This window comes from Stegostoma tigrinum, chromosome 22 (genome assembly GCF_030684315.1).
Source record: "Stegostoma tigrinum isolate sSteTig4 chromosome 22, sSteTig4.hap1, whole genome shotgun sequence".
NCBI classification, from domain to species: Eukaryota; Metazoa; Chordata; class Chondrichthyes; order Orectolobiformes; family Stegostomatidae; genus Stegostoma; species Stegostoma tigrinum.
In genome coordinates, this window is record NC_081375.1 from 33,666,712 (window position 1) to 33,685,032 (window position 18,321).

Sequence of the window (18,321 nt, forward strand, 5' to 3'; positions counted from 1 at the left end):
CTCTCGAGATATTTGTAACCTCAGGAACAAAGTAGAAGCAACGTTTTGTCAAAGTTATCTTTCAGCAAGAGAAAAATTAATTATGTAGAGGGACAAAATATTCAACAATGGCTTGAAAATATTATTTAATCAGTGGATTTCAGCTAAAGGAACTATATTGTAATTTCTGACATGCACAAACGGCTGGGAGGTGGGCAGTTCTAACTATTGTAAATTCTAATGGCGTAATAAGCTTAATTTCTTTTTCTGAAGTTAATTCATTTTCTTCTGTTTTTGGACTCTGTTTAAACAACAAGTCTATTCAGGGGATCTATAGCCCACATTAGAGACTTGATTCAAGAATAAAAACTCCTTATAAGACTAAGAGGAGGGCTTTGATTTTGTTACAGTGGTCATTATCAAGAGGATTGGCCTCTCCAGAAGGTAGAAATGCTGGGTCACCGAATCTATTCAAGGCACTTGTAGGTAAATTTTTGATAGACAAAGGAGCAAAGGGTTACGGGAAAATTACAGGGAAGTGGCATTCAGACCAAATGCAGATTCAACCATAATGCTATTGAATGGCAGAGCAGACTCGCAGGCCCAAATGGTTTAATCCTGTTCCCAAGTCCGACATTACTATAACTCGAATCTTTAAACTGTATATTCCATTAAAGTTCTTAATAATATTCCCTAAACAAATTGCTAATTTATTGGTATAGCTATCTTTCACATAAGCTTTCAGGTTATTAATTATGTGCCCTTGCCTGAGCACTTTTTACTGAGTATCAGAAACCTCAGAGGATGTTTTAAATCCCAGCAGTTTGGGCTGACTTCAAACTCAAGTTATAATGAAAGCGCATGTTTCCATAAAATAATGCTGACGCCTGTGTAATATAGATAAAAGCACTTTGAAATCTCAGCTTTCTCTCTGGCCCCACAGCAGCTGAACTTTGTGGGAAGTGGAACAGGATCAAATAGGCAGTGGCTTTCTGAAAGTTAACAGAGGCACGCAGAGGTAAAACAAAATGGGCTTTGTTCTGCACCTGACCATTACATATCGAGCTCTTTGTACCAATAACGGTTAAAAATAGTAAGTGATTATGTTTTCAGAAAATAAGAAATAGAAAGTTAAAAGTTTGAGAAAGGGGCATTTTCAAATTCAGTGCAATGTTTGAAATTCTAGCAGTTTACACTTCACCAAACCTGTGAATAGTTAATATACATTTACATTCTTTCGAAATCAAGATTTTAAAAGATTGAATGAAATCAATTAGAATCAATCTTTATATAGCCTGTTCAGCACTGACAGAAAAAAAAGCTTGCTTACTCACTGTTAGCAATCTAGTTTGATGTGACTCTCCACTGCTCTGATATTCTTTAATCTTGTTTATTCATTGTTCAACAAAAACATTTTGCACAGTAACTTTAATGCAATAAAATGTCTCAATATGCTTAACAGAAACATTGTTTAAAAAAAAAATCAACATATCCTTGTCCGGATACCTGGATCATGAAGATGTCTCTTTCATAAAAGTGATCATGAGGTATCAGATTGTTGGTAGCTGATTCTTTACAGGAAGAACTTGATCATTACTCTGTCTGAAATCACTTGAGTTATCTTAAACAATACAGATTGTAATGGTTTACAAAGCAGTCAACTACCATCTTCTCAGGACAACCAGGGTTAGACAATAAATTTTGACTAAGCTATGAAGACTTTAAAATCAAGTGAACAAAGAAATAGTCTCGACCCAACTGAACTAATTTATCATTTTTTTCTTCAATATGGCTGCATTGTAAAGGTAACACATAAATGATTAAGGCAATCAAAATAACAAAACGCAGTTAAAAACATTAAATTTGCGACGTTTATTTTAGGAAATATATATCAAACACATTTTTATTTTATATAAAAAGTCTAAATTTGAAAATGAATGTAAACCCCAGAAAAATGCACATATAAATGTCATACAATGAAAGACAAAAGATAAGCTTCAATTTTCATTATAATTACAGTTTCAAAATACTGAGTGACTAACGTGACATTCCTTTTACACTTTGCTTCATGAAAACTAACTATCTTTTCAGTCAGCAATACATAATTTGGCAAAGAAGCAGTCTTTTACTCACTGTTGAACATTGTTTACATCATTAAAGAGTTTGTCTTTTTTTACACCCTCACTACCAACTTATTTCACAAAATACAAATGTTTCCATTATGTGTTGTCTTTCACCTCTCTAATTAAAGCCACCAAGGAACAAAGAGATCTTTGGGATTATCTTGAATGCCTCAATTGGCCGTGTTTTGATATACTGAAACATGCTAGTAATATATTGGAAATAAATATAGTAATAACTGAGCCAATTACATTCTGTTCTTGTTGTCCTGTAGAACACATTTAGTTTTAGCACTGCCATAGTATTAAAAGCAATTTTTAATCCACCAAAACATTCTGTTCACAAATTAACACAATTTTGTTTTAAGCTCCTCCCTGAACAATTTATTCTTAAATCACAAAAAAGCCTGACCACAAAAATCAATTCCGTGGTTTTCTGCAAAACATTTCTCTACCCTTTTCGTGTCATGCAAGTCTGAAGGATAATCAATAAAAGCCAGACAATACAAAAATATGGCAAATGTGCACCACTTAATTTTATGATGTGTAATAGTCATTTTTTGTGAACAGAATAGCATAATGTGGAATAAATTATCTTAAGACAAGCAGTGCTGATACACTACCACAAACATTTTATCTAAATTATTAGCTGGTCAGATAAGTTCAGCAGCCTGAAGGAAAAGCCATATACAGTTTACATGTTGCTGTTCATATCCTTTTCTGCTATTCCATTGGAAAACTCATTTCCCTCACTCAGCCGTTGAACTCTGTATGCTTCATAGTGAATGGAGCTGGTCACATCTTTGAGATTCTGCATGTGAGTCCTGAGGGATATTTAGTACAATGAGAATATGAAATGTAATATACTGAACCAATTTAAACTGTTCCACTCATTCATCATTACCCTGTCTGAAATCACTTGCATTATCTTAAGCGATACAGTCCCACATTAGACCAGAATCTGCTTTCAAAATAATGGCGATACTAATGGCACATGCTGTTATTTACATGGAAATCGTGCAACAATTTCAGGCAAAGAGTAGCGTGCAGCTAAATTTGAATTATTCAAAAGACAAACTTTCCCCAAATAATTTGTTTCACCACTACTTTGCGATAATGGCACTTTCCTCTCTGAACATCAGCAACCTGAATTGAACTTCATGGTGAGTTTGCACAAACCAAAATCACATCAGCTGTTTATGGCCAAAAATTGGTGGCACCTTAGTTGAATGTTCAACCTCTTTCAAACTAGAAACTAGCTTTTACAAGCGTGGATGCTCATTCCTGCTATTTTCAAGGGGAATTTACAAAGTCAATTCTTTTTCTCAATTTTCCTTTGTCTTATTTTTCCCTCTCTCAATCTGATCTTCTTTGTTTTTAGTTTTCTTGCACTTGCTTTGAGATTGAACTCATTCCCTTTAAATTCACTCTACTGTACAATCATTCCATTGTTTATTTGCCAATTCTTAAATGTTATTGTTAAGGAGATATCCTGGTGGCTGCCTTCAACACTTCTATTCTCAAAGTCCATTCTTCTCACTGTACCATCATCAGCTCCGCTTCCAGAAACTTTTAAAATTGACATTTTCTTGAACTGATGGGAGCAGGGTTAACAAATTATGCGAATAGACAAGGTCAGAAGCTCAGAGATAGCAAAATTAGGCCTATTATTTCAATTTAGATGCTCCACTTCATAGTAAAATTCATGGATAACAGTGTACATTGACACTTTAGGGATGAGACAAATTACTGTATGACTCTGAATTGCTTTTTAAAAACAAAATATATATACATGATATATCACACCAGCAACATTTACAAAAGGTAAATAAGTTCGATGACCATGCAAAAGACCCCTCCCTAACTGACCTTATCAGTAGATCACGCAAATAGGCAAATTCGCAGTGAGACATATTTTCCACTGAAAGAGATAAAAGATGTAGAATTTATTGTACTTTGTTTTAATGGCTATCCTTTATCATCCACTTTATAGCTCAAAACAGAATTTCATTGTATGGTACAACTAATTTACATTCATGTTATCTTCGTTCTTGAACAGGTCACCTCATTGCAGCTTGTAAATGCATGAGAGAGAATCATGCTGGTAACAATGAAAATTCAATAGAAACTTCAGTACACAAGTACTGAATGCATTATTTAACTGAAATTGCTCAAAGAGCGCGCTGTGTCATGGTAATACTGCCTATATGTTTGTCTGTAAATGGATATCAGTGCACCATGCAAAAATATGACTTTCATCACAATCTAATTTAAGCTTTCAGGGTTACACTACCATATTATTTCCGACCTCCGAGTTAGCAAAACATATATAGAGAGATAGGGAGCTGAGTGTATCCAATGTGTGCCACCACGACAAATAGGCTATGTAATTATGATACTCATAAGCAAGAATACATCTTAAATCATCTTCAGTAAAGCTTGTTCCAGAAGTCCTGAAATGTAAGTTGTAACATTTCTGCTTCAAGTAAGGCTCATACCAGCTCTCCTGGAATGGAGAATTCAAATATCCTTTCCAGAACAAATGCACACTGGATACTGGGGTAAATATTCAAATTCATACAGTATTTATGCTTTTGTCATTTTTAGTGATTTGACAATAGTGACATAACAAAATTATTCTCAACAACCACTAAAAATTTTGGAACTGTTAATGTAATGTTTTGTGCATTGAGAAAGGGATAAAACAAGATTAAAAGGCAATCTCAACAAGAGCAGGATCACTTTTGCTTCGTTAACATCAGCAGCGAAGGAGAATGAAAGAACATTTGAGAGACTGTGACAATATCAAAACACTAGAGTCACTGTTATGTGTACCAGTGATTTTTGTTAATGGACATAGTACAATTTTTAAAAACGACACTTCTGTACCATCCTCTGAGCTTTACTCATCCATCTTTACACCTCCTCCTGTCATTCAGTGCCCATTTTTATCAAGCAGCATAATTTACATCTTCTGTAAGCTAATAGATAAGCACAAATCATTCCATTTATCCACTGGAAAAGTAAAACAAAACTATAATCTTCTATACACTTTCATCTCAAGTAGCCACAAGAGGGCAGAAGAAAATGCAACATTATGACAGTAGATTCAACTGGAAAAAGAAGAGCTGGTTTTAGTAAGACAGCACTACCTCATTTCCAGGCACACAACCGCACAAAAGAGAATTGTCATACAGTGTCAGTGTCCCTATTTCACGTTCAGAAGGACCAGGGTCAAGTACCATCTGGCCCAGAGAGTCATCATACTATCTGGGCAGGTTGGTTTAAAAATTATATATAAATCAGGCAAAATGTGCGTCTGATTATGTATCTGATTACATAGAAGTTCTCAGCTCATGTGTTGAATACAGATATGGTTCTTAGCTATTTAACAGACAGATGGTTAGCCACACTCACATGTGCACACACTCAGAGGCATCTGATGAATAAGATAATTAAAAAACTTAACAAAACTTGCATTTACATGACCTCAGCCTGTCCCAAAACATTGTACAGCCAACAAGTTGTCACTGTTGCATGTTGCAAAACTGTTCACAGTAATGTCTCATCAACAGCAAAGCAACAAACGTACTGAAAAATCACCTTTTCTCGTACAGTTGGCAGAAATAATGAATGATAATCAAGACTCTGGAACAATAATCCAGTTTTATCTAAGGACAATACATAAGAATTCCTATCCAAGGGGTCTTTGACTTAATGTTCCAACTGAAGGCTGCATTGCAGTCTCAGCCTTCATACTCATTCTAAGTATTTGCACTCAGCCAAATCCATTTTAAACAGTGGGTGAATCTTATGGTGTTTTAGTGTTATAGTTGCAGCCTAAGATGCTCCGAGTGGATCGGAGGTGTGCCACAAAGATCCTTAATAATTTGGGCCATCAACAGGCATTTAATGAACATTAATTCTCCTTATTTGCAACTCGCCACTGCTCCTAACCACATCAAATTGGGCTGCACTAGACCTCTCAGATTTTTATCACAGATCTCACTGTAGCCCACATCACCAAAACCCCTATAAGATTCTGCCCCATATTTCCATTATGGGAAAATATGCGTTTTTTTGTCTAACGCAGGGAAAACAATTCAAAGGGTACAACTTTATGGAATATAATAAGAAAGAACATCCTGTGAAATGCCTATCCTTTATAGTTTGCCACTAACCGTACTGATAGCTGCCACTGGGTGTGTTCATCATGCAGGTCATGCTGCACAGAAACTAATAAACAGCCTCCTCTTTCCCTACACAAAGAGCTGAGATAGAAGTCACTCAGAGAACAGACCAGGAGAATCACTCTTCCCTTTTCTTGTAACTAGAAATGCAAAGTGCAACAAACTTCAGACCATAAAAAATGTTTTGCTTTTGGGCAATAATGATTTAAAGTTGCAAATTTCTTTTCTTGCTATCATTAATTTAATAAAGCTAATGAGCCAAACCATATGCAAATGAAAAAATATTAGCAATGTATTTCAGAATTATTACAATCAAAACCTGTCAAGCAACCTCTTTATGAAGGAGCGGAATTCCAGCTGGAATTTCCAGTTGGCTGTGCTGGTTTTGCCCCCACAAAATTCTCCCAAAAGTAGCAATTTAAAACGAAAAGCATTTCTGACTGCAAACTGTATCCAAAACAATCTGATTTTATGCCATCTACCAGGCAGCTGTAAAAACGTAGACAGCCCACAAAATCAGCCACGTCCCCAGATCAAATCAATTATCATGGTAAATTTCAGTCAATTGCACCTGTTTGAGAAATCTCAAAAATCTCTTAATCATAAAGACACTGGTGTGCAATACTTAAAACATTAATAGAAATGGAGTTTACCATGGAACAGGCTATTTTACACCAATGAGATCAGTAAAGGTCCTGTACAGTATTTCAAAGACAGCAATTTGAAATTGGGTACAGGTTAAATATAGCTATCAGTCTTTATTATGAATCTAATTTTATCTGATTCAATAAAATCACATACCAAATACATGATTTTTTAATGCAAATTTGAAAAAAGAAACACTCTGCAATCAGAACTGGACATTTTGTTTGCAATCTGGAAACAAATTCAAGCAGAAACTTGGGCATAATTATCAAACTTGATAAACCAGTGCAATTTTTAAATTCAACGTTCTGCCACAATACCAAATGCAACCAAAGTAGAATGTGCATCATACCTCTCTAAACGTATAGTGGAAAATAATAATTGAGTTCATTTCATACTTGATTTTCCCTGCATTTAAGATATTCTCTTTTAATCTGATGTTGGACATCCACTTTATTTTAACAAAGTTAAGCATTGGCCAGGACAAGGGTTTTGATGAGAAAGGTGGTACTAATCTTCTTTTTATTCCTTTTGGTTGAAAACTAGGCTGTCAAACAGGAAGCAATTCTCCTCCACAGTGTTAGGTTCTGCCATATAAGGCAGATCATGCATGATGAGTGGTGTCTAAAGTTTGGCACCTCAGAGTCACAAAGTTGCATTTCAGTTCCCACAGCTAAGTCTTTAATCACAAAAATCTAAACCAACTCTTCGAAAAAAGCACTGACTTTAGGTGCCAATGAACATGAGAATTTGAAAATGATCCATTACAATATTTACTTCAGCTTCTGTTGCCTTACTTGACACTCTGATCAACTGCTGCACCATAAAGGGAAACATATTTTAAATTCAAACATTTTCATGTAACAGCAGAAAGCAGATCATGAATAGTTTCCAGACTTCAGCATGACTGATATTCAGAATCCAAATTAAACCAGTTGTTTCATTGCAATTTTGATTGTTAAATTGAGTTTTGCTCCTGTAACAACTATCAAAAGGTCTAAAAAGAGGAACGTACCAAATCTGAACTAGTAGGATGAGGCATTAAGTTAAAGCCTAATTGCCAGATCAGCTGGATATAGAAGTTGCATGGTTATACAGTTTTACACTGGTACTACACAAGGATATAAGGAGGATGTGGAAGCTTTGGAAAGGGTGCAGAGGAGATTTATTAGGATGTTGCCTGGTACGGAGGGAAGGTCTTACGAGGAAAGGCTGAGGGACTTGAGGCTGTTTTCATTAGAGAGAAGAAGGTTGAGAGGTTCTTAATTGAAACATATAAAATAATCAGAGGGTTAGATAGGGTGGATAGGGAGAGTCCTTTTCCTAGGATGGTGATGGCAACCATGAGGGGGCATAGCTTTAAATTGAGGGGTGAAGGATATAGGACAGATGTCAAAGGTAGTTTCTTTACTCAGAGAGTAGTAAGGGAATGGAACGCTTTGCCTGCAACGGTAGTAGATTCGCCAACTTTAGGTACATTCAAGTCGTCCTTGGATAAGCATATGGACGTACATGGAATAGTGTAGGTTAGATGGGCTTGAGATCAGTATGACAGGTCGGCACAACATCTAGGGCCGAAGGGCCTGTACTGTGCTGTAATGTTCTATGAAGTCCCATGGTCCTGTAAGATAATTTAAAATGCAAGTATTTTTCTAGGTAAACTATTGTATTCAGACAGTTTCCTGATCAAACATACATCTTCAAACAACACTCAAGACGGGGTTATTTGTTCTTTATTATAGTTCCTTGCTATACATAATTTGGCTTCTGCTTTTCTTTCATTCAAGCATATTCATTGCTGCAATGTAACAAAGTATTAATTGCCTGTGAATTGGTGTGAAAAGCACTATATGAACATTGGCCAGTCTTCACTATGATTTTCACCTGTTCTACCATGAACAACCCAATTGTAGGCAAATAAAACTGAGTAGTTTGATTTAACTGTGCGCCACCCTGAAGCGTGATAAGTTGTTGGTTGGTAATGCCCGAAGTTTGGGTGGAAGCCCAAAAGAACAAATAATAGCATTTCAGGTATGAAACAGCAGCAGAGCTGGGGCTTAAATTGTATATAAGGCTGATTTAGATGGATTCTTGATCAACAAGGGGGTCTTAGATTATAGCAGAGACAGCAAAAAGTTAGCTCACAATCAGATGAGTGATGATTTTATCAAATGGCAGAGCATATTCAAGAGGCTGAATGATCCACTCCCATCCCTAAATCAGACATACCTGTATTCTTCTAAGGCATTTTGATGATGGTAGTTATAATAGAAACTATCTGACTAAACTATCAACATTGCAATGAATTAATTGGTTAAACTCAGATTCCAAATAGCAATCATGATGAAATTTGCAAAGTGTCCATCTGCTGTTACAAGGAAATTTTTAAAAGTTATTTTCGCCTATACGGTTTAGTAGTGGATGTGCCAATTAAGAAAACAAAAGCTGAGGAATACAAAGTAAATATTGTAATGAATCATTTTCAAATTTCATCTCTTCTTTCTTTACCAGTAACTGTGCAGAAAATAGGAAGAATAAACAATGGTTTGATGTGTAATTAAAAACTGGGAAGGAGTAATTTGATTTTATATATTATTTGGGAATAACCATTGAAATACTACCAACTTTAAACAGGTAGAGAATGTGGAAAAGAAGACAAATGAACTTGAAATATTGCAATAAAATTTTAGCTAGACGTACTGTGTTTGTGACATTTGCAGAACACAGAAGATGAATAAATATAGAACATCAAAATATTAAGTTGACAAATTTGCAGAATTAATAATGTTACAATAAATTTGTAGAGCAACAGATAATCCTAGCTGTAAAAATTGGCTTGCAAATAAAGGCATCTGACTGAAGGAGGGCAGCCTAAAAACAAAAAAAACACGTGTGTAGCAGAGAAATTGAATCATCCAGGCAATAAAGAACAAAAAGGGATTAAGGAGCAGTCAAATGCAAAATCAGAAATGATAACCTTCAAGGCAAAAAGGTAGAAAACGCAGAGCGTGATTTCACTAGATGCCCTTGGCAGTGCTTCCATTCTGGAAGTACATTACAAAACAATCCATATGATATATAAGCACATCAACAGCAGTGTCACATCAATGGGTGACTTAATGATATGCAGCATGGCAAAAAGAGCATAGGTGGTGGATAGAAAACAGAAATCTCTAGAAGACTCTAACAAACGTAAAGAAAACTGTGTTTGGAGTCCCAACTGGACATCTCTGGTGAAGACAATGAGGCTGACATAAACATATCATCTAGGGTTCTCAGGGCAAATAAATCTGTTTAGCTTGGTTAGTTATTTCTGCAAAGTTCTTCAAGAACAAAGAACATATACGAGAAAACTGTTAATACCACTAAATGAAGTTGCAGTACTAGTCAACATGGAAAACTGGGAAAAAGTAGTGATAATGGAAGAATAGGCTCTAAGATTCTACAATACAAAGACAATAATATTGCAATTAACCAAAGGAACCATTGCATGCAGGGTTATGCGCTGAATTGCAAAAAAATTAGGATCTGTGGCAACATAATACTTGTGTTACCAGGCTCAGTGTTTGACGTGGGGGCCAAATATATGCAGCTGGAGGAGTTTCTTACAAGGACTGCCTTTGGCTTTGAAGGGGTTAGATTGGTTTATGTACAGGTGTACCATTAAAACAATTAAAAGCTTCTACTTTATTTTTTAAATCCTTAAATCGAGTTCCCTTGCTACTACAAATAATAGTGATCAAGGGTAAGACCTACGGAGCTCCGCATATCTGGACATTTTACATGTATCACTACTACACTATTAAGTAGTGCAAAGTAGGAAGCACACCTAGAAAAAATATTGTTGGGAATTGGAAATGTTAGACTAAATGGAATTAACAGTATTGCGTTGAAAAGTCAACAAAGGCTGCAAAACACAATGTTATATGAAACAGGGCAACAAAACAGGCATAACCAAATATGTACTGACACACAAAAAGTCAGAATTAGCAAATTCTTTAGCCTACTCAAAATATTGGTCCAAATTTGTTGAAAAGCAGCATCCAAATAGTGCATCATCCTCACCGTCGTGATCACGCAATACTCAGTGAACTGCGTTTGCCATCAGTTGGATTGACAGCGGTTCAGAAATTCAGTCCTGTGTAGGGTATGTTCCATGTGATTGAATGACTAGTTCTGAAACTCCCTGAATATTAGACTCAGGCATCATTACAATGGAACCAATGTGGCAATACAGCCTGCTGACAAAGAGAAAGAAGAGGTCGCCTTTTAATCTCCAGCCAGTGCTAATCTCATTGTTGAACTGATATCAAACTCAGTATGTTCACCTTTTCGCTATATCCTTTCACATCCTTTGGCTAACAAAAATCTCTTGGCCTTAGGTTTGAAATTAACAACTGAAGCCATCTCTACATCTCTCTGCTCCCTCATTATCTGCAGATTTTCAAATTAAATTTTAATTATGAACTATAGTGAGGCGCAGATGATATTGAATTGGCAGTTTATTTTCAATCACATAATTATAATTTCAATTGGCTTCATTTGAAATGAAAATTTGGTGGGTTGCTTAGAGTCCAATTGCAGTGTCTAGTCTGCACTACCAGAACAAGGCATGTCAGTAACCATTCGAGGAAATCAATGGAAGTTAAATGCCTTTTTGTAGATGCAAAAACTACCTCATCTGACAGCATAAGGGAGGAAATAGAAGGCTAAGTTTATCAGTAAATTAGATTTCTGCATTAAGATCTGATGTTGGAGGTATTAAAAAAAAATGATAGAGAACTGTTACAAATTGCATGACACAAATGTATACAGTTAAGTATCAGGATTTGGTGTTGCCAAATAGTTATGTTTCACTGCAACGGTATGAAGTGTACAAAAGAGAGAACAAGGGACAAGTGGAGTGCGAAATAAGTTAGTTCACTGTTGAAACTTTATTGGTGCTCTTTGAATCTCACAAAGGTGTTGTATCACTATTGTAGTTAAGTGAACGCAGATTCAGAATGGAGAGGTTGGGTGGTATACAGCATGGGGTTTACTATCACACACAGCAAGTTACCACTTCATCACTAGAGACAGGATTTAGAATTAAAAGGCAGAACAAAGTCACCAATTTTACCTCAATTGCTGAGAAGTTTTAGTGTTAGGCATTAGCTTGTTGATTGCTGCTGTACTCTGTGGACCCAAGTGACTAGAAACAAAAACGGGCTTCTTTCCCTTTTCATCACAGTTTGACAGGGCTCCAAATTAATGTGAAAAGTGAATGTTTGTAGCATAGTGTGAGGGAAGCTATTTCATAGAGTATTGTGATTATTTAATATCTTGTCACCTCATGGAATATATAGTTCTTCTTGGACCATCATTAAACAAAGCAGAAATGGAAAAATAATTACTTAGTATTCTGTGTGCTAAAAAGAACCTTGATACAATGCACATTATTTATTTGATTCCTGCATCAAATGTTCTACAATTTTCATACAGCATATAGCTGTTTGACTTTTTCTTCCTTCATATCAGATCTACATTTGAATTTCTTTTTCTCAAGCCATTCTTTAAAGTTCTTATTAAAATGCTCTGTTAAATTGCAGAAAACAGCTATGGGTGTCGGTTCTGGGACCTGTTTTGTTTGTCATTTTTATAAATGATTTGGATGACAGTATAGATGGCATGGTTAGTAAATTTGTGGGCAAAACCAAAATTGGTGGCATAGTAGATAGTGAAGGAGGTCTTCTCAGTTTACAAAAGAATCTTGACCAAATGGTTCATTGGGCTGAAAAATGGCAGATGAAGTTCAATCTGGATAAATGTGAGGTATTGCATTTTGGTACAACAAAGATTAAGTTTTATACAAATAACGGTAGGGCTTTGGGTAGTTTTGTAGAACAGAGGGACCCAGGGTTTCAGGTCCATAATTCTTTGAAGTTTGTGTCACATACGGACAGGGTGGTTAAAAAGGTGTTTGGAACGCATGCCTTCATTGCTCAGTTGTTTCAGTACAGGAGTTGAGAAGTCACACTGAAGTTGTACAGGACAGAGGTGAGGCCTCTGCTTAATATGAAAAGTCATCTTGGGGCCTGGGATAGGGGTGAGGGAGGAGGTGTGGGGGCAAGTGTAGCATTTCCTGCGGTTGCAGGGGAAGGTGCCGGGTGTGGTGGGGTTGGAGGGGAGTGTGGAGCGAACAAGGGAGTCACGGAGGGAGTGGTCTCTCCAGAAAGCAGACAGGGGTGGGGATGGAAAAATGTCTTGGGTGGTGGGGTCGGATTGTAGATGGCGGAAGTTTCGGTGGATGCTCCGTTGTATCTGCAGGTTGGTGGGGTGGTGTGTGAGAACGACGGGGATCCTCTTTGGGTGGTTGTGGCGGGGGCCCCATACCTCCTCCCTCACCCCTATCCCAGGCCCCAAGATGACTTTCCATATTAAGCAGAGGTTCACCTGCACATCTGCCAATGTGGAACACTGTATCCATGTACCCAGTGTGGGTTCCTCTACATTGGGGAATCCAAGCGGAGGCTTGGGGACCGCTTTGCAGAACACCTCCACTCGGTTCGCAATAAACAACTGCACCTCCCAGTCGCAAACCATTTCCACTCCCCCTCCCATTCTTCAGATGACATGTCCATCATGGGCCTCCTGCAGTACCACAATGATGCCACCCGAAGGTTGCAGGAACAGCAACTCATATTCCGCTTGGGTACCCTGCAGCCCAATGGTATCAATGTGGACTTCACCAGCTTCAAAATCTCCCCTTCCCCCACCGCATCTCAAAACCAGCCCAGCTCTTCCCCTCCCCCCACTGCATCCCAAAACCAGCCCAGCCTGTCTCTGCCTCCTTAACCTATTTTTCCTCTCACCCATCCCATCGTCCCACCCCAAGCCGCACCTCCATTTCCTACCTACTAACCTCATCCCACCTCCTTGACCTGTCTGTCTTCCCTGGACTGACCTATCCCCTCCCTACCTCCCCACCTATACTCTCTCCACCTATCTTCTTTACTCTCCATCTTTGGTCCGCCTCCCCCTCTCTCCCTATTTATTCCAGTTCCCTCTCCCCATCCCCCTCTCTGATGAAGGGTCTAGGCCCGAAACGTCAGCTTTTGTGCTCCTGAGATGCTGCTGGGCCTGCTGTGTTCATCCAGCCTCACATTTTATTATCTTATTTCAGAAGTATCCTGGTTTGCTAGTTTCAACAGACATCAAATCAATTCTAATGATACTAGGATATGTGTTTGTATCAAAATATTTTTAATACATTGACTAAATAAAACATTAATTTGATTTTCTTTCGCAGACTGAAGTCATATTCTACTATCTTGAAATCACAGTCAAATTTAGCTGCACATTCTCATCACCGCACCTTCTACAAGTGTCTGTAAAGCCTTGCCACAGGTGTGATTACTTTGAAGTTACATGAAGCGAGCCACTGATAATACTGATGTTAAAATACTGGCCCGGGTCCAGTCATATACTGTTCTATCAGTATTTTATTTTGAGTTCACAAACAAGCTCCAACATCACTACTTCTTACCTATATACACACACACACACACACACACACACACACACACGTGTACAGGCTCAGTCATTCAATTATTTCTTGATTAATGTAAAACTATCACTGTTTCCCTTGTTTTATTTGGCCTCGAGCACTCCAACCAAAACCTACTAGATAATAACAGCCATTAACAAAACACCATGATAATCACCTGAATATTCAAGTGGGTGGGGTCAATACATTAGATAAAGCTGTTTGGATAACGGGCCTCTGGCTACAGATTGAATGTGCGTAAATGTATTCCAATCATGTAAACCAGACAAATTGAATCCACTCACCCTGACTGCATTTTTGCCACGGGACAGTTGGAGAGAGGGCTGTGAGATGAGCCAGCTAAGCCTCTGTGCTTAAGCAACTGTTTTTACTGTAAGCCACACAACAGAAAATAGAAACAATGAAAAACTAAAATCTTCTTTCTCTTTCTCCTATCAACTTGCAAGTTTCGAACCCTGTCTGTTTAAAATATCTGTATCAACAGGCAACAGCAAAGTATCAATCTACAGCTGTTGCCTGTAGATGCAGAGATAAATTGACTGTCAATGCCTTCAGTTTAATACCAAACCCAGAAGACCACAGAGTTCAGCCTAATGGCCAGCCAAGTTGTCAGCCTTTCAAGATCTATGTACCTATGTGTGCATGTGTGAAACTTGATTGTTCACATGAGAAGTTAGAAGATTTTCAAAAACTTATGTACAATAAATCACTCAATACAATACAGCACAGGAACAGACCCTTCAGCCCACTAATCCTGCACTGATTCCTACTCCTTATTTAGATCTGCTACTTATTGCCCATATGCGGTTTCTTTCCCTCTGTTCACCTCCCATTTATGAGTCTATCAAGCTACATCTCAAACCTTGCTAATGTGCCTGTTTTCCACCGCCTCCACTGGCAATGCATTCCAAGCATTCACCACCCTGTGTTAAAAGTTTTCCCCACACTTCTCCCTGAACCTTACCCTTGCTCAGATTGAACCTATGCACCTTGCAGTTGACCTTCCCACCCTAGGAAAAAGCCTCTGAATATCCACCCTATCTAAGCCTTTCATAATTTTGTAGACCTCTATCAGATCACCCCTTAGCTTCCACCTTTCCAGTGAAAACAATCAGCGTTTAACCTACTTCTCCTCATAAGTAAAACACTCCAGATCAGGCAACACCCTGGTAAACCTGGTGTAGAATTGGATGAACACAGTAGGCCAAGCAGCATCAGAGGAGCCGGAAGGCTGACATTTCGGGTCTGAGCCCTTCTTCAGAAAATTTTCTGGAGAAGCGTCTCGGCCTGAAACATCAGCCTTCCGGCTCCTCTGATGCTGCTTGGCCTGCTGTGTTCATCCAATTCTACACCTCGTTATCTCAGATTCTCCAGCATCTGCAGTTCCTACTAACCCCGGTAAACCTTCTCTGGGCCTTCTCCAAAGCATCCGTGTCCTTCTGGTAGTGTGGCCACCAGAGATGCATGCAATATTCCAAATATGGCCGAAAGGGTTCTGCCATTTATTGTATAATTTGCACCTGAATTTGATCTTCGAAAGTGCATCACCTCACATTTGCCTGGCTTGAAAGCACATTTGCCTTGCCATTTTTCTGCCCAAATCTGCAATCTATCTACATCCTGTTGCATCCTTTGACTAGTCTCTGCTCTCTCTCTAACTCTGTCAATTTTGGTCTCATCTCTTTTTATTCAAACAGCTCAAGGATACCAGATTTCTGTGCGTGTCTTTAACAGTCACAGCACATTAGCAATTAAACATTAATTGAATTGAACAAACATTTCATTTACTTATAAATCTATTTGGCTTAGAAGAAACAGAGCAAAAAGGGAAGCCATGCAACCCCTCCTCACTTTGTTGTGACACTGACCTACTGTGGCTCCCAAGGAAACAATGCCTTGATTTTAAAATTCTCATACTTTTTTTCAAATCTCTCATGGTTGTGTCCCTTCCCAGCTCCGTTACTCCTCCAGTCTTTCAAACCTTCATGACATGTGCACTCTTCCATTCATATTCTTTTCTGATTTTATGCATTCTACCACTGGTGGAAGTGCCTTTAAAGCTCCAAGGACCAGGTTTCCTTTCTAATCCTCTACATTTCCCAATCTTCCTTTAAAACATACCCAGAACCTTTATTTTGGACTCAATCTGTCCTAGCTGTTCACTCAGTCTCAGATTTGTTTGATAACATTCCTGTTAAGTGCCTTGGGACATGATGCTACCTTAAAAGGTACCTTACAAATGCAAATTGCTGCTGCATTTGTGAAGATTCATCACAACGGAATCTAGACTAGTGTGCATATTGGTAAGGAAGGACATTGCAAAACAGTAAAGGAAATCAATCAGGGAGAGTGGAAGAAAGAATCGGGACAAACATCATGGTAATACATCAAACTAGAAACCAGCTTTTCCTTTTAAATTCGGAGAAGAAATTCCATTATTTGAATTTCAGCCCATTTAGCTTGAACGGAGAACAGAGGAGTCTAATTTTGCGAAAGATGACATTTACGATCATTCTCACAGCAGTTTTTGCTTTCAGGAAACCATAAGAGAGAATCAATTTTTTTAAAGCTGTGGATGTGGTTAGAAGAACTAACTGTAAATAATGTAGTTAGCGTGGATAGAAATAACAAGCACATTTGTATTCTAAATTCTATGCTGCTTTTCTGTATAAAAGAATAGTCAGCTCAATGAATACAACTAACAAAATTAATACATTTAAACAGTGGTTAGCACTGCTGCCTCACAGTGCCAGGAGCCCGGGTTCGATTCCGACCTCAGGCAACCGTCTGTGCAACCTCCACACATTCTCCGTGTCTGCATGGGTTTCCTCCGGGTGCTCCGGTTTCCTCCCACATTCCTAAGATGTGCAGGCTAGGTGAGCTGGCAATGCTAAACAGCCCGTCGTGTTCACCTGTAGATCAGGTGGGTTATAGAGGGATGATTCTGGGTGCGGTGCTCTGAAGGTCAGTGTGGACTTGTTGGGCCGAAGGGCCCGTTTCCACACTGTAGGGATACTCAAACATTTTGTTGCCAGAACTAAGAGATAGCTATTCAATAATTGCAGAAGTATGACTTGCAGCAAGTAGCTAAATACAACATTTTGACTCGTTATTGGAAACTGGTGTTTAATCTGTATGAGGAGTAAACAGTATGCAGTAAAGGCGTTTGTAGGACAATCATCTCTAGGTTGGTAGCTTAACATTACCAAGTGTGGGGAGGAAAGAAAAAGATAGCCTTCAGTAGACAGCGAACAGGTGAATATTCAGCCCGCAGGACTAAGAAATCAAGGAAATGCTTTCGGGTTTAAAGCCCTCTATAACAGATCAATTAATTTATACCTCCAATGTGCATAGGGACAGCAACTGGAGTGTTTGTGACTTAACACCTATCACAATACCATGGAGCAAAATTGAAAGTAGAATACATAATGAAATTTACCATTCACAGAAAATTGAACTTAAAATAAATATTCCAGTGAAGAGATATCAGGAGCTGACAATTTACATCCTAGTATCCTGTGGAAATTCCAGAAAAATAATGGTGACTCTGGTGATAATTTTCTAATTTTCTTTGGGGGAACAAAGCTGAATTAGAGACCTGGAGAAAGGCAAATAGGGCAAAAGTTATTATAGATTAGTTTATCTTCTTTTAACAGTTAGAAATAATCCTCAGCAATAAACCCAAACAAACAGACAAAACGGGCTCAGAAACCATAACCACTCTCCCCTACATCAAAGACATTTCCGAAATGACTGCCAGACTACTCGGACCTCTTGGCATCAGGGTAGCCCACAAACCCACCAACACACTAAAACAGCAGCTAATGAACTTAAAAGACCC

At 38.1% G+C, this 18,321-nt stretch overlaps 1 protein-coding gene across 9 annotated transcripts in view; it reads right to left on the minus strand.

Moving 5' to 3' along the window:
* Positions 1-1,827: 1,827 nt before the first annotated feature.
* The window catches only part of LOC125463594 (septin-9-like), a 258,165-nt gene continuing 241,671 nt past the window's right edge, over positions 1,828-18,321 (minus strand). For all 9 annotated transcript variants that reach the window (XM_048555035.2, XM_048555034.2, XM_048555038.2 and 6 more), the window contains 2 exons: positions 3,969-4,020; positions 1,828-2,923 (listed from right to left, as the gene is read on the minus strand). In XM_048555035.2, coding sequence (XP_048410992.1) covers positions 2,794-2,923; positions 3,969-4,020 — 182 coding nt within the window. In that variant the 3' untranslated portion in view covers positions 1,828-2,793. The remainder of the gene's footprint in view (positions 2,924-3,968; positions 4,021-18,321) is intronic.